This window comes from Dermochelys coriacea, chromosome 10 (assembly GCF_009764565.3).
Source record: "Dermochelys coriacea isolate rDerCor1 chromosome 10, rDerCor1.pri.v4, whole genome shotgun sequence".
NCBI classification, from domain to species: domain Eukaryota; kingdom Metazoa; phylum Chordata; order Testudines; family Dermochelyidae; genus Dermochelys; species Dermochelys coriacea.
The window spans coordinates 47,269,042-47,286,226 of NC_050077.1; the positions used below are offsets into that span (position 1 = coordinate 47,269,042).

At 47.7% G+C, this 17,185-nt stretch overlaps 1 protein-coding gene across 1 annotated transcript; it reads left to right on the plus strand.

Moving 5' to 3' along the window:
• Positions 1-480: 480 nt before the first annotated feature.
• Positions 481-15,334, plus strand: LOC119862097 (cytochrome P450 1A5-like). Its single transcript, XM_043494289.1, has 8 exons — positions 481-592; positions 3,449-3,513; positions 9,464-10,333; positions 11,195-11,321; positions 11,889-11,978; positions 12,070-12,193; positions 12,443-12,529; positions 14,403-15,334. The coding sequence occupies exons 3-8, from the start codon at positions 9,488-9,490 to the stop codon at positions 14,707-14,709; spliced, it is 1,581 nt and encodes a 526-aa protein (XP_043350224.1). The 5' UTR covers positions 481-592; positions 3,449-3,513; positions 9,464-9,487; the 3' UTR covers positions 14,710-15,334.
• The last annotated feature ends 1,851 nt before the right edge of the window (positions 15,335-17,185 follow it).

The following is a 17,185-nucleotide window of genomic DNA, read 5'->3' on the forward strand; positions in this document are numbered from 1 at the left end:
GGCTGGGCAAGAGCATGTTCTGGTCCTCTTGACCACAGTCTCTGCCATCCAGCCTTTGCTGCTGAGAGTGAAAGATACATTGGTCAGCTGGAGGCTGGCCATGGAGATTAAGGGTCTGCCCCACTGCCCACTAAAGTCAATGGAAAGATGTCCAGCTGACTTCTTTGATGGGATCTGGATCAGGTCCAGCACAAGGAGGAGACTCTGTTGATTATTTTGTATCATAGAATACCACGGTTGGAAGGGACATCTCAGGAGATCATCTAGTCCAACACCCTACCCAATCCCCAATAGATTTTTGCCCCATATCCCTAAATGGCCCCCTCAAGGATTGAACTCACAATCTTGGGTTTAACAGGCTAACGTTCAAACCACTGAGCTAGCCCCTCACCCTTAGTCATTCTGGAGTTCCAAAACAGGTCGCTTGGAGGACACTTTTGCAGTGCGATACGAGGACGGTTGACCAACCAGGTTTCAGGGGAGGTGCATAGAAAGCTGTCTGAAAGTGATCCTCAACCTGCCTGGGAGGAAAACCTAGTTCACTGTCCAGAAGAGCGAGTTCCAGACACCTTGGGGAGAAACTCCTTACGCCATCATAGAATCATAGAATCATAGAATATCAGGGTTGGAAGGGACCCCAGAAGGTCATCTAGTCCAACCCCCTGCTCAAAGCAGGACCAAGTCCCAGTTAAATCATCCTAGCCAGGGCTTTGTCAAGCCTGACCTTAAAAACCTCTAAGGAAGGAGATTCTACCACCTCCCTAGGTAACGCATTCCAGTGTTTCACCACCCTCTTAGTGAAAAAGTTTTTCCTAATATCCAATCTAAACCTCCCCCATTGCAACTTGAGACCATTACTCCTCGTTCTGTCATCTGCTACCATTGAGAACAGTCTAGAGCCATCCTCTTTGAAACCCCCTTTCAGGTAGTTGAAAGCAGCTATCAAATCCCCCCTCATTCTTCTCTTCTGCAGACTAAACAATCCCAGCTCCCTCAGCCTCTCCTCATAAGTCATGTGCTCTAGACCCCTAATCATTTTTGTTGCCCTTCGCTGTACTCTTTCCAATTTATCCACATCCTTCTTGTAGTGTGGGGCCCAAAACTGGACACAGTACTCCAGATGAGGCCTCACCAGTGTCGAATAGAGGGGAACGATCACGTCCCTCGATCTGCTCGCTATGCCCCTACTTATACATCCCAAAATGCCATTGGCCTTCTTGGCAACAAGGGCACACTGCTGACTCATATCCAGCTTCTCGTCCACTGTCACCCCTAGGTCCTTTTCCGCAGAACTGCTGCCGAGCCATTCGGTCCCTAGTCTGTAGCGGTGCATTGGATTCTTCCATCCTAAGTGCAGGACCCTGCACTTATCCTTATTGAACCTCATTAGATTTCTTTTGGCCCAATCTTCCAATTTGTCTAGGTCCTTCTGTATCCTATCCCTCCCCTCCAGCGTATCTACCACTCCTCCCAGTTTAGTATCATCCGCAAATTTGCTGAGAGTGCAATCCACACCATCCTCCAGATCATTTATGAAGATATTGAACAAAACGGGCCCCAGGACCGACCCCTGGGGCACTCCACTTGACACCGGCTGCCAACTAGACATGGAGCCATTGATCACTACCCGTTGAGCCCGACAATCTAGCCAGCTTTCTACCCACCTTATAGTGCATTCATCCAGCCCATACTTCCTTAACTTGCTGACAAGAATGCTGTGGGAGACCGTGTCAAAAGCTTTGCTAAAGTCAAGAAACAATACATCCACTGCTTTCCCTTCATCCACAGAACCAGTAATCTCATCATAAAAGGCGATTAGATTAGTCAGGCATGACCTTCCCTTGGTGAATCCATGCTGACTGTTCCTGATCACTTTCCTCTCCTCTAAGTGCTTCAGGATTGATTCTTTGAGGACCTGCTCCATGATTTTTCCAGGGACTGAGGTGAGGCTGACCGGCCTGTAGTTCCCAGGATCCTCCTTCTTCCCTTTTTTAAAGATGGGCACTACATTAGCCTTTTTCCAGTCATCCGGGACTTCCCCCGTTCGCCACGAGTTTTCAAAGATAATGGCCAAGGGCTCTGCAATCACAGCCGCCAATTCCCTCAGCACTCTCGGATGCAATTCGTCCGGCCCCATGGACTTGTGCACGTCCAGCTTTTCTAAATAGTCCCTAACCACCTCTATCTCTACAGAGGGCTGGCCATCTCTTCCCCATTTTGTGATGCCCAGCACAGCAGTCTGGGAGCTGACCTTGTTAGTGAAAACAGAGGCAAAAAAAGCATTGAGTACATTAGCTTTTTCCACATCCTCTGTCACTAGCTTGCCTCCCTCATTCAGTAAGGGGCCCACACTTTCCTTGGCTTTCTTCTTGTTGCCAACATACCTGAAGAAACCCTTCTTGTTACTCTTGACATCTCTTGCTAGCTGCAGCTCCAGGTGCGATTTGGCCCTCCTGATATCTTTCCTACATGCCCGAGCAATATTTTTATACTCTTCCCTGGTCATATGTCCAACCTTCCACTTCTTGTAAGCTTCTTTTTTATGTTTAAGATCCGCTAGGATTTCACCATTAAGCCAAGCTGGTCGCCTGCCATATTTACTATTCTTTCGACTCATCGGGATGGTTTGTCCCTGTAACCTCAACAGGGATTCCTTGAAATACAGCCAGCTCTCCTGGACTCCCTTCCCTTTCATGTTAGTCCCCCAGGGGATCCTGGCCATCTGTTCCCTGAGGGAGTCAAAGTCTGCTTTCCTGAAGTCCAGGGTCCGTATCCTGCTGCTTACCTTTCTTCCCTGCGTCAGGATCCTGAACTCAACCAACTCATGGTCACTGCCTCCCAGATTCCCATCCACTTTTGCTTCCCCCACTAATTCTACCCGGTTTGTGAGCAGCAGGTCAAGAAAAGCGCTCCCCCTAGTTGGCTCCCCTAGCACTTGCACCAGGAAATTGTCCCCTACGCTTTCCAAAAACTTCCTGGATTGTCTATGCACCGCTGTATTGCTCTCCCAGCAGATATCAGGAAAATTAAAGTCACCCATGAGAATCAGGGCATGCGATCTAGTAGCTTCCGTGAGTTGCCGGAAGAAAGCCTCATCCACCTCATCCCCCTGGTCCGGTGGTCTATAGCAGACTCCCACCATGACATCACTCTTGTTGCACACACTTCTAAACTTAATCCAGAGACACTCAGGTTTTTCCACAGTTTCGTACCGGAGCTCTGAGCAGTCATACTGCTCCCTTACATACAGTGCTACTCCCCCACCTTTTCTGCCCTGCCTGTCCTTCCTGAACAGTTTATAACCATCCATGACTGTACTCCAGTCATGTGAGTTATCCCACCAAGTCTCTGTTATTCCAATCACGTCATAATTCCTTGACATCACCAGGACCTCCAGTTCTCCCTGCTTGTTTCCAAGGCTTTGTGCATTTGTATATAAGCACTTGAGATCACCAAAGAACTTCTCGCCACAGGTGGAAACTCCAACCTAAGCACCATCCCTCCTCAGGGACACTGTACTGGTCCAGTACACAGGTACTGTAGGCTGCTTCACACAGCTCCTTATTTTTGCAATATATTAAAAAACAAGGGTTAGTTTAAATGCTTGTGGGGGACGGTGGGAAGTGGCTGTCCAGGGCCGGTCTCTCTCAGATATGTTGTATGTGTGCATCGCTGGTCCAGGTATTCCAAAGCAATTTTGGGGACTTCCATTTTACAGGAGCCCAATTTGAGACTTCTTAAAAGGGGGTTGGATGTTCAGAAAGTGCTGAGCACCCATTCTCTGAAAACCAGCCCTCCGGGGCACCCAAAACCAGGGCCCAACCGAAACCACTAGTCACATTGGAAAAGCTTGGCCAGTATTCTGATAACAAGGGTCTAAATAACACTAACCATTCAGCTCAAAGAACATATGTGAAGGCTGTAATTATGCATTAAATAGCCTAAATAACTGGGGCTCTTTCAAGACAAAACTTATTCAGAACTAAGCAGACCTGCCTTTATGCAAATCCATATAGAATTTAGCAGGGAAGAAACCAATAGGATTCTATAGCAATCTAAGAGAGTTCAATAAAAATCCCTGTAAAAACCAACAGAATTTAACAGAGAGAGCTTTTCTATATGTTTTTGGGACTGCCCCCTCATAGAATTCTCTAGCAGAGATCTCATTTTGGATTAAATTCTAGAGGATGATCCAAAACCAATGGGAAGGAGATCATTTGATAATGGAGTTGACAGGATCTGTCCATAAGGGAGGTAGAATAGGTTTTACTTTTAGTCCTGAGTTAGACAGCAGGAAATCAATCCTAGATCAGTCAGTACAGTTCAATGCATTACGCTGCACAACAAAACATCACTTTTCATGGGCTTGGCTCATCGGTCACCCAGGCATTTCTCCACTCGTCCCACAAATATCTCTGCAATTCCTTCCAGGCACAAAACACCCTCCCTGAACTGAGTCACAATCCTTTTCTCCTTCAGCCTCTTACCCTTGGCCACCTTCAAGAAACTAGCCAATTTTAGATGGCTTGGCGTCACTGACATTCATGGAGCCCTGAGATTATAGAGATCAAACAAATCAGTTTGCTGAAAAATTTCAACGGCTTCAAAATGTTGATCAAAAACGGAGAACATTTTCTTGGATTTATTTATTTGATTTGATTTGATTTGCAATTTCCTTCCCTCCTCCATTTTTCAACCAATGCATCTTGTTTATGACTCAGGTAAGCATGATCTGTTCTATGCCATGGTGTGATCTTCTCATTGCTCGCTAGTGCTTTGTCCCCAGTTCCCTCATCTGGTTACATTCACGTCTTGTTTCAAATTCACTAACTCTTTAGGGCAGGGCCTGTGTCTTTCTGTACTAGAGCAATGGGACCCTGGTCCGACAGCTATTGGGTGCTCCTGCAATGCAAATAATAAATCATTAGCATTAATTCTGACAGTGAAATACACACACAATTTAAAAAAGAAAAGGAGGACTTGTGGCACCTTAGAGACTAACAAATTTATAAATTTATAAATTTGTTAGTCTCTAAGGTGCCACAAATCCTCCTTTTCTTTTTGCGGATACAGACTAACAAGGCTGCTACTCTGACACCCAATTTAAGCACAGAAAATACTTGGATTAAGATCCCTTTGAATTCAACAGTATAGTGGCCACCTTCGATATTGGTTCTATTGGCTCCTCAAAAGGGGTGGGTCAGAGCAATGGTTTCAGTAGGGTGATGGTATCTGAAGCGGAACAAGAAAAGGAGTAATTGTGGCACCTTAGAGACTAACAAATTTATTTAAGCGTAAGCTTTCGTGAGCTACAGCTCAGTTTTCAATGGAATGGAAGACATTGGGTCTCGGCGGCTGGTCAGCACCACCGACTGGGCTGTTAAAACTCCCATCGGCCGTGCTGCCTGGCTAAGGCAGTTCTGACACCATGCTGTGCCCCAGAAGCCCCTTCCTGCACTCCAAACCTCTCATCCCCAGCCCCACCCCAGAGCCTGCACCCCCAGCTCAAAGCCCTGACCCCCTCCCACAGCCCAGTCCCAGCCCAGAGCCCCCTCCCACACCCTGAACCACTCATTCCCGGCCTCACCCCGCAGCCTTCACCCCAACCCTCTGACCCTCCCAAACCCCTCATCCCCAGCTCTTTGTTTGGCAGGCATTAACAATTTTCTTCAGCTGGGTGGCCAGAAAAAAAGTTTGTAAACCACGTCAAAGAGGACTGTTAGTTATCAAGGGAGGTGTGTTTTCCCAGCTAGAGAGAGGGCTTATATTGGTGAGTGTCAGTGTAAATACTTCATCTCAGCTGTGTCTCTTGTTGGCCACATCAGGAGATCAGGGCAGGCAGTAGGTGGATTTGGTTCCTCTTCATCGGATCCTCCCTTCCACGTAAGACCAAGGTACAGTTTTTTCTTCTCTGTCAAGGTCTCCTCAGTGGATTTCACCAGGATCCCGGCACCAAGTCCTTGCAGTCCCTTGAGTTCAGAAGTAGCTTCATTAGGTTGAGGGGATCTGGCTATGGAACAAAACTTCCAGGGAAGACCAGGGGAAGCGGAGTCTGATCACCTATAAGTAAGGCTAGGATTTTGTCAGGGATGTTTTTAGTAAAAGTCATCCCCAAGTCACTGAAATAAACAAAAATCAGGAAAGCCCTGCTCTGTCTCTGACTTTACTAAGAACATCCCTCCCAAAATGGGATGGGGGGAGGGTCCAGCACCCTATCCCCCATGCAGCGGCTGGGAGCTGCGGGGACCCCATTGCCCAGTGGCTGGGAGGGGTCCCCCTACCGCCCTGCGGGGCTGGGAGCTGCGGGGAGCCCCCTGCCAGCTCTGAGCAGTTGCGGGGTCCCTCTGCCTCCGGCGGGGGAGGCTGGGAGCTTCGGGGGGCTCCTAGCTGCGGCTGCGGATTCCCCCCTGCCCCAGCTAAGCAGTTCCGGGATCCCTCTGCCGCCGCAGGCTGGGAGGGCTGCCAGCCAGGGCGGCTGGGCAGCTTAGGGGTCGCCCCGACGGCGGCGGCCAGTCAGGAGGGTCGCGCTGGCTCGGAAGTCGCTGGAAGTCACGATTCCGGCGGCAGAGGGACCCCGCAGCTGCTCAGCGCGGGCAGGGGGCTCCCCGCAGCTCCCAGCCCCGCAGAGCAGCAGGGGACCCCTCCCAGGCACTGGGCAATGGGGTCCCCGCAGCTCCCAGCCGCTGCACGGGGGACAGGGTGCTGGACCCTCCCCATGTTGTCAGGGATGTTTTTAGGGAAGTCAGGGACAGGACAGGGCTTCCCCGAGTGACTTGTCCCGGACTTTTACTAAAAACATCCCGGACAAAATCCTAGCCTTACCTCTAGGAAATGCTACAAACCTTCCCCTTTGAAAATGCCTTTCCACCCTCTGAGGGGCCCGCACACTGAAATCCCCTTCTACCTCCAAACTCCTGCCAAAAATATACACAAAAAACGTACCCCAAGCTGAGTTTTTACTCTGGAAAGAGAGAAGTGCCAGAAACGCCATGAAACCCACTGGAAACTTTGCTATCGCTACTGACTTCACGGGGAAGGCGTTCAGATACCACAGGAACAGGGGGCAGCGTAAAACCCTAGGGCCGGTAGCTGAGCTCTGGGTTTTCACTCAGCAAGCAGCCTGCTGTCAGATGTCCCTCTCCCAGCTGGGAGAAGGATAAAGAGACCAGTTAGTGAGACTCCAGCCCAGGATCTCCAGTTTCAGAGGAGCAGCCCTGCTCGTCTGTATCCTCAAAAAGAAAAGGAGGACTTGTGGCACCTTAGAGACTAACACATTTATTTGAGCGTAAGCTTTCCTGAGAGACAGCTCACTTCCTCGGATGCATTTCAGAAGTGCAGCACCGTCAAAGCCACCAGTTGCCTCACAGTGGCTCCCTGGCTGGAAGGAATAACTGTCGTATCTCCTGTAGCACTGTGGGTAAATGTTAGGGCCAGATCCTGGGCCAACTCCATTAAACCAATTAAGCTGAACTGATTTAAGCCAGCTGAGGATCTCGCCCCAACTTGTTAAGGGCAATCAATGGAAGGATATGAGTGTTCTGCTGTAGAGGGTCTAGGGCCTAGGCCCTGGGTTACAGACACTGCTGCATCGCCACCACCGGAGACAGACAGACAGACAAAGTAGCCCCTTACTGCTCCTGCAAAGTCGGGCCCCACAGGAAGTCCTCGAGGGACTCCCTGGATCACCTGATTGGCTCACATCCACAACTTAAGCCAGGCAGTGAGCTGGCTGCATAGGTGACACATGTGGGTGGTGGTGGGGTGTTTGAGGTCAAGTTGTCCCTGCCCCCCCTCAGATTTCTGCTTGGCCTGCCGGGGAGAGGGGCTCTGTCCTTTTCCCGCTGTGCCTGTCCCCTGGCACACTCGGCCCCTGTTCCTGGCAGCCAGATCTGGACAGGGAGTGGAAGGGGTGGGATGGAGTCGATTATCACACTGGCTGAAGATGGTGGCTCTGGGTCACTGCTCTGTCCAGTGTGGTGGCTGCCTGCAAGGACCCAGCTGGGGACTCAGCAGCAGTCCATCCCTTCTACTCCCCACCCAGGTCCAGTTGCCTGGGAGAGTGTCTGAGTGAGCCCTAAACTTGCCAGTGGGAGGTGCAGTGGAAGAAGGACAGAACCTCTTGCCCCACTGCAAGTAACTCTAGTGGGGTGAGGAGAGAATGGTGGTCCCTGGTCTGGGCACAGGGGTCGCTGGGGAAGGTGCTGGGAGCAGGTTTCCAGGTTTCTGCTCAGCTGGAGGTAGGAGCATTGCCTGTGCCCTGCACCACCCCTGCTGAGGTGTCCGTAAGCTCCAGGGTGACACTGGTGCTGTGAGTATTCCGGCCCCAGCCAGGCCCAGAGACACATGTTCCCCATTCCTGTGGCCCCAGCCCCCCAGGAGCCAGCAGGAATGGCCACCGTGGCCCAAGGATGTGTGGCTGGAATTTCCTCCCTGAGGCGACACCGGGGCCTCATGTGACCCCTCCCTTTACATTGTGCCCCCCCAGTATCACAAGGCTTGAATCGTCTATGGCTGGTTGGATTGTCTGAGTATCATGCAGACTCCTTGTTGCATCTGCATTGGACACTGCTCCTTGCCTCTCTCCTGCAGTCTACATCCACTCCTGCTCCACTCCCATCTTGTCCTTGGCTCCTGCCCTCGTTCCCAGTTCCTGCCTTGCTCCTGTTCATTGCCTCATTTCTGGTTCCTGCCCCTATGTCCCGCACCTGATCATTGCCTGCTAATCTCCTCTCTGATCATTGGCTCAGCTCCTGACTCTGACCCTTAGGCCAGACTGTCTATGTCCCGATTCCTAACAATCAGTGGCCAGAGAGGATAATGATGGAGCAGTAGATTCCTCCCCCACTTCTCCCAGGGTTCAGATAATGATGGGTCTTGTGTATTTCAAACTACCCTGTCAATTTCTCTTCATTCCATGGCAGGGCTGCAGTAAACCAATCAACTCCACAAAGAAGAAAGTGAAATGTTAATTGGCACCTCAAGTCTCTGCAGTTCTTGAGCTCTTTCCACCTGCAGATCCCCAAGAGCATCACAAACATTTTGTTAATAAATTTAGCTCCACAACACCCCTAAGCTAATAAGTATGATTAGTCCCATTTTGCCAATGGGAAGCAGAGGCACAATGGGATGAAGTGACTTACCCAAGGTTCCCCAGGAAGTTTATGGCAGAACCAGGATTTGGACCCAGATCTCCTGACTCCTGTCCTGTGCTCTTGGAACTAGAACTAGTGTAGGAGGAATGTCCCAGCAGGTAAGAGGCTCTAGGGTCAAAGGGCTGGATCCCTGCTAATGGCCAACCCATAGGAAGGATTTATGAAGAAGGGATCCCCCAAAGTTTTAATGCAAGGAGGCCTGAGTATGTCATGGCTCTGTGTGGAGTCTGGTCAACTTGAGGCATAAGGCTAGCATTTCCTTAGTAGCCTGAGGAAGTTAAACACCCAACACCCTCCTTTTGTTTAATTTTCTCAGGCTTCTTAGTCCCTTGAAGATGAATGCTGCAATGTCACTGCTGGGAAGTCAGAGCATTATCTCAGTCACAGAGATCCTTATTGCCTCTGCTGTCTTCTGTCTGATCTTCATGGTCATCAGATCCTTCCGGCAGCAGATCCCCAAAGGGCTGAAGAGGCTCCCAGGACCAAGGGGTTACCCCCTGATAGGTAATGTGCTGGAGCTGGGGAGCAATCCACACCTGACCTTGACTCAGATGAGCCAGAAGTATGGAGATGTGATGCAGATACGGATCGGCACCAGACCTGTGCTGGTGCTGAGTGGTTTGGACACCCTCAAACAAGCTCTGGTGAAGCAAGGGGAGGACTTCATGGGGCGCCCTGATCTCTACAGTTTCCGCTACATTGGAGATGGCCAGAGCTTGACCTTCAGCCCTGATTCAGGGGAGGTGTGGAGAGCTCGTAGGAAGTTGGCCCAGAATGCCCTGAAGACCTTCTCTGTCTCGCCCAGCCCCAACTCTTCGTCCACCTGCCTCCTTGAGGAGCATGTCTTCAAAGAAGCTGACTACCTAGTAAGAAAGTTGCTGCAACTGATGGAAGAGAAGAAGAGGTTTGACCCCTATCGGTATGTGGTGGTCTCTGTGGCCAATGTCATCTGTGCCATGTGCTTTGGCAACCGTTATGACCACAGTGACCAGGAGCTGCTCAGTATAGTAAACCTGAACAATGAGTTTGGGGATGTGGCTGCCTCCGGCAACCCTGCAGATTTCATCCCAGTGCTCCAGTATCTCCCCAACCGCACCATGAAGAAATTTATGGAATTCAACATGAGGTTCCTCAGGCTCCTGCAGAACATTGTCAAAGAGCATTATGAGAGCTTTGAGAAGGTAAGAGCCTAGGCAGGAATCCGCTCACATCTGAGATGAGCTGTGCTGTGCCCTTCAGCTTCTGCAAGTTACTTTTCCTCTTGCAGCAGGCTGTCCTGTAGCAAATCTAAGCACTCACCAGTGTTACTATGATGGCCATTCAAAACTTCGTAGAAAGGTTGGGATAGAATTTATACCCGTGTCCAAATGCACAGGTCCCTACCAACTGAGATAAAGAAGAATATCCATTAGTTGTTAGCAACACAGGGCCTAGTACCTATGACGCACTGTTGAACAGTACTGATGTCAATCAACAAAGGGCAATGGTGCACCCACACACTAGCCTGTTTGTTCCACCATCCACCTAAATAAAAGTCAGGAAAGTTGCATGGTGAATGGATGTTATGCTGCTTTTTTGCCAACCTGTCTAGCCAAAATAGCATTTTATTATCTCTAGGAATTCTACAAATGAATCTTCATCTTACCTATTATAGGAGCATTTTAGGACCCAAATTACCTTAGTTTCTATATTAAGTTTCTCTCCCTAGGCACATATTGAGAGTTAATTTGCTTAGCATGTTTGTCTTGTATTTTCCAAGAAGAGGATCATTCTGACTTCCTGCACTTTCAAGCTGTATATTCTCATCTCCTTATTTTTATGGCTCTGTGAAATGTTACCTACTGACTGTAGGGGAAGAAAATATTCTCCTGACCTCCTAGTCCTGTCATGACTGGAATTTACTCGCACTTCTGTGACATGGGAGTACTGGACTTTCCAGCACAGCATCCCTTCAGTAGTAGATTGCTCTTCATTACCTCTCAGTTTACCTGCCTAGTGATCTGGAATTTCATGCCATCTTCCTCTGGACTTTTCTCTTTCAGGACAACATTCGAGACATCACTGACTCCTTGATTGAGCAAAGTCAGGAGAATAAAGTGGAAGCCAATGCCAACATTCAGCTCCCGAAAGGAAAAATTGTCAACCTGGTCAATGACCTCTTTGGAGCTGGTAAGAACATTCCAATTCAGGCTTTCAAATTGGAAACCACTTTGTATTTTTGCATTCCAATAAACTCTTATAAATATTAGCCCTTTTTTGTTCCCCCCATAAGAACACTCCATGCAGCTGCTCTGAGTAGCAGAAAACAGATCACATTAGTTTTTTCACCCCGACGCCTACCAGCAACGACCCCAGAAGGCTTTCTACTATTTGAGGAAGAGTTTGTAGGAAAACAGCACTTTAGGGAAATGAAGCTCCCAAGAGACAGTTTTGTGTCCCTATTTACCAGTACTAGTTCTGACTCATCACTAAATTACACTGGGAAACCCCATTGTTTTCATTGAAGTTACACCAGTATAAAACTGAAATAATACAGTGACGAATCAGCATCACTAAGCACAGAGTGGAGCAAGTGTAAAAACCCTTAACTAGGAATTTTCTTATCACACCTTTCTGAGTTGGATAAAACCTGGTGTGCAAGCAAGGAAAATCTGATGACAATCTAAAGCCCAGGGCTTGTATTTTCCCCTTGACTTGTCTTCATCTAGTATCTGTCTTTTCTCTCTGTCTGTCTAGGGTTTGACACTGTGACAACAGCTTTGTCCTGGAGCCTCATGTATCTTGTGACTTATCCAGACATTCAGAAAAAGATTCAGGAAGAATTAGGTAAATGTATGTTTTCAGTTACAGAGTTAAAATGCCTCTCTTTAGAAGGCTGGATTCCAACCATCCTTTTCTTCCTCTTTATAACCTGTAGATCAGACCATTGGCAGAGAGAGGAGACCCAGACTCTCAGACCGGCCCATGCTGCCTTACACAGAAGCCTTTATCTTAGAGATGTTCAGACATTCCTCTTTTCTGCCCTTCACCATTCCTCACTGGTAAGTGCTACGGATGCAGTGGAGATGTAGGGGCATAACACATTGAGTGATACCTTTATTCAGCATGTCGCTCCATTGATGGTCCTCGCAGTGTGAGAGATGCAAAACCCAGCCCTTAGAAAGTACAATAATGCTCAAGAAAATGATCTCCTCTGGGCCCAGTTCTGACTTAAACAGGCCCAGGAATTGATTGCTATGAGAACACAGAGGCAGCTTTTTAAACTTGAGAATCTCACTCTTGTCCTTCAGCACAACGAAAGACACAGTTCTGAATGGCTACTACATCCCGAAGGACCTCTGTGTGTTTGTCAACCAGTGGCAAATCAATCACGATGAGTAAGTATATGCAGAGTCCTGATAGGGTAATAGTGTGCAATCCCTTCAGATCAATGTACCAGCCCCCATTTAGTTGCATAGCACATGGCACTACCATGTACCTTCAGTACGACTGGTTGACACTTGGGCAAACAGGTCAGGATGATGCTGTGTTTGTGTGGTAGCATGCATGATGTGCTAGCCACTTTCCAAGCAAACAAGAAGGAAGGTTCCCTGCCCCATTGTATCAAAAAACCCAAACCTAGATGAGGTGGCCCTGGCTGGATTTCTGTGCTTTCCCCATTCTCCACAGGACTGGGAATTTCTGCTGTGGGAAGACACAGAGATGGCCAGGCAGGGGAGGGGTGAGTGTGTGGGGCATTGGAACTGGGCTGCCAAGGAGCACTGGGTGGGCTGCTGAGGCCACAGACTCCACACAGATATCCCTGGTCCCCATCAAGCTTCCCCCTGAATCTGCTGGGTCTGTAGGCCTGATTTGTACCCTAGCCCTTGCTAATGAAAGGATCAGGGAGAAATTTCTTGTGAGACAGGAAAAAGACCTGGGAGTCACTACAGACAGCTCAATGGAAACCTCTGCTCAGTGTGCAGCGGAGGTGAAAAAGGCAACCAGAATGTCAGGGTGCATAGGGAATGGGGTAGGGAAAAACACTGAGAGCTTGTCTACATGTGGAAATTTACCAGCATAATGGAATAACTATTGGCCTATAGCTATTTTGGTATAACTAATGGCAATTATTCCAGTCAGTTTCCCCATGTAGAAATGTTGGGATGATTATACTGCTCTTCTGTACATCAATGACACCCTCTCCCTGGGAATACTGTGTCCAGGTCTGGTCACCCCATCTCCAAAAGGACAGAGCAGGGATGGAAAGGGTCCAGAAACAGCTAATGGAAAAGGTTAGAGGGCTAGAAAGATTTGCATATGGAGAGAGACTGAAAAAATTGGGTCTATTTAGTTGAGAGGGCAGCTGAATAGGAAGGGGACGTGGTAGAGCGTACAAAATAATGGTTGGTACAGAGTGCTTGTATTTACCCTCTCATAATAAAGGAGGAAGGGGATATTCAATAGCATCAGAAAGCAGCAAATTTAAAACTGATCAGAGGACTTGATCACAGCCTGTAAGTACCTATTTGGGGAGCAGAAATGTAATAATAGAGGGCTCTCCAATCTATCAGACAAAAGTACAAGATCCAATGGCTAGAAGCTGAAACTAGATGCATTCAAACTAGAAGTCAGGTGCAAATTTGAACGGTCAGGGTAATTAATCATTTGAACAATTTTCCAAGGGCTGTGGTGGATTCTCCATCATTGGCAATTTATAAATCAAGATGGGATGTTTGTCTGTAAGATATACTTTAGTTCAAACCAGAATGAATTCAGGGGAGTTCTAGGGCCTTTATTATAAAGGACATCAGACTAGATGACCACAGCAGTTCCTTCTGGCCTTATAATCTTTGAAATAGACAACTGACCTGCGGAATGCATTGCCACAAGATGCTAGTGAGGTCAAGGGCTTAGCAGAATTCAGAAAAGGATTAGACATTAGTGGATAATGAGAACATTAACTGTAGCTTCAGAGAGGATTGAAAACATGTTTATAAGGGATCTAACCCCTCAGGCTTCAGTGCAAAAGCCAACCAGTAACATCAAGGCCTTACAACAGAGGTTAACTTGGCCCAATGCCTTCTGAAGATTATTTTAAATGGAAAAGGCATTCTTGAGTGATGAAGGTGCATGGATGGCAATGTGTCCTAGGCCCGGTTCTGAAGCTGTTCCTGACATCCAACCAAGCTGAATTCCCTGCTCTCCAGCATCCCCTCTCCAGGCAGCAGCAGAATGGAAGTTTCAGGAGCTTTGCTCTTGTTATTCTAGGAAGCTTTGGAAAGAACCATCTATGTTTGACCCAGAGCGTTTTCTCCGTGCCGGAGGGACTGAAGTAAACAAGGCAAATGGGGAGAAGATACTGGTCTTTGGCCTGGGGAAGAGGAAATGCATTGGTGAGACCATTGCCAGATGGGAGATCTTCCTCTTTCTGACCACCCTGCTGCAGCAGCTGGAGTTCAGCGTCTCTGATGGACAGAAGGTGGACATGACCCCTCTGTATGGCCTGACAATGAAACACAAGAAGTGTGAACACTTCCAGGTTAAGCAGCGCTTCCCAATCCAGAGTTCAGAGTGAGTCACCTCTGGACACTGGATGGGGGCAAGGGGAGATCCCATTTGAATTTTCAGCCTGAGGGGCCATATGCTAAAATAAATTGGACCCAATATAGCTTCTATCTGACTAATCTGTATTGATTTGTCTTGCCCATCCATTAACTAGCTCCATCACCCTCACCTGTAGAATCACGACAGACAGGGTAGCCTGGCTTGTTCACACAGGTGTAACTGCTTTTGGGGGTGATGCGTGATAGCTGGGGCTCTCTATTGAATTCCTCTTTGAATGCTACTAAGGTGTATTCCCTTAATGCCTCCTTATAACAGACAGCCAAAAGTTGAAGCCGTCGGGACCACCCATGTGCTTAAAGTTATACATGTGCTTAAGATCTTTGCTAAACTGGAACCTAAGCTTGTCCCAAATGTCATGATGACCTTCATCCAGGTAGAGTATTAAGGTCCATGGACATCTTAGGAGGCAGATCCTCAGCTGAAATAAACTCCTTATTGAAGCTAGGACAACTGACAACTAACCTTTGTGTTCAGTATTGTCTATTACAGTGTAGAAGAAGGTTAGGCTTGTCAAGGAGGGTAAAAAAGAGTTCAGCATCTCACTCCCAACTGAATATAGGTAATACAACAACTTTGTTTACATGGATTAGCTTTCTGGTTTCTTGGACCTGTTTGATTTCCTCCAAAGAGCACCAGAAACTGAGGCAGCCTCGATGAATGAACTCTGTGTTGTAAGACAGCCCATGAAAACAGGAACATGCCGGCAATGGCTTGTAAGTCATATTGGATGTAAGCAAATAGCAAGAGGAGGTTAGAATTTGTGGTAACTGGCAAGATTTGAACATTAACAATTAAGTAAGGGAATGCAGAAGTGCCCTGGGGTGGGGAATGTTAACTAGGCTGATTAATACTTCATTCTGGGAGAAAGCATGACATGGTAGATGAACCTTTTGATGTTAGCAAGTAACTGTTGCTCAGACCCATCTCTCTTGTATGCTAAAAAGGTCACTTGACCCCACTGTAGGTTCCAAAGAACCTTTGAAATGCTGTGGGTGCCATCAGAAGAAAGTGAGGACGAAATGATATTGCATCTCTGAACAAGTGTAAGCAAATAATGGTCATCCCTAGCTTATATCATCCATAGATCCCAAAGCACTTTGCAAATGAGATCAGCATAAATTTACAGATGGGGAAAATGAGACATGGAGAGATGGATAGTGACTGGCCCAAGATCACCCAACTGGGAAGCAAATCCAAGTCTTTTGAGGCCCAGTCCAGTGCTCTATCCATTAGGCAACACTGCCCAACTGGAAGTTGCATTTGAGAGCAGAGTCCCAGTGAGCATCTCCCCAGCTGCTGGGATCCAGCAAACTTTATTGTCACTAGGAATTTCAAACTTTTTTTTTGCATGGGCCCCCTCTTATTCGAGAGATTGTCTCCTGAACATCATTGGCAACCATCCCTGCCAAACTGGTAAGAGGTCTAATCAGGTGTCTGATGAATCCGCTTATGGCTGACAAACCCAATTCAAGAGCAACACAGCTTGGTACAAATTTCACAGCTCCAGGTGTTGTCTGAGTTGGAGTCCAAGATTACAGCACACTGCTTTCTTCTTTCTCCCTCTGCTTCCATCCTCTGGCTCAAAGCCACTTCATGTTCTGCTGCATTCAGTGCCAGATGTTCCCTCCAGATTGGACAGGCTTCTGCACGCTCCTCCCAGCTGTCTACATTGAAGTTGAACGACTTCATATAATTTTTGCACATGTCATGGTATCCTGCTTTTTAGAGCCATGCCGAATCTCGTTGTACAAAATATTCTTGGGGATGTGGTCTCCTGTCCTCCCATTCTCCTGACATGACCGAGCCATTGCAACCTCCTCTTCTTGATAGTGGTTTCTAAGTATGTCAGTCCTGCACGCTTCAGCACCTCTGTTTGGTATTTTGTCTTCCCACTTCATTTTCAGAATCTTATGCCGGCATCTCAAGTTCAGTGTTTTCCTCAGGAATTGAAATGGGGGGGGGTGTTCGAATTTATGGGGACGGGTGGTTGGGGTGTCAGGGCTGATGAGGGATCAGACTGTGAGTCTGTCAGTGTTTTATAAGACAGGGATCTGTAAAAGCTACGTAGAGATTGAATAGAATCTAGAAGTTGCTGTTGTAGATTTTTAAGAATCAAGTCTGTGTACTTTTTCAGTTGTCTTAACAAACACTTCTTGTCCCCTTCACTTAAGGATTCAATATAAATGCCAAAAAGAAAAGGAGCACTTGTGGCACCTTAGAGACTAACAAATTTATTTATAAATATAATATGCCTTCCTTAGTCAACTTCTGGACTGAAGTCTTTGCTTCTTCCAGTACTTTTTAAATGGATAATTCTCTGATTGATCCAAATGTAGCTTCTGGACAAAGATCTACTACTGTTGTAGCAGATGCCTGGATGGCATTGTTTAATGACCCAAGTGGTTTCAACAGTAGACTTACGAGAG

Bases quoted from the DNA above. Each gene is read 5' to 3' on its own strand.
- LOC119862097 (XM_043494289.1), top strand. From the start codon at position 9,488: ATGAATGCTGCAATGTCACTGCTGGGAAGTCAGAGCATTATCTCAGTC. The intron at 10,334-11,194 runs GTAAGAGCCTAG...TTTCTCTTTCAG, and splicing joins ATTATGAGAGCTTTGAGAAG to GACAACATTCGAGACATCAC. The intron at 12,530-14,402 runs GTAAGTATATGC...TTGTTATTCTAG, and splicing joins TGGCAAATCAATCACGATGA to GAAGCTTTGGAAAGAACCAT.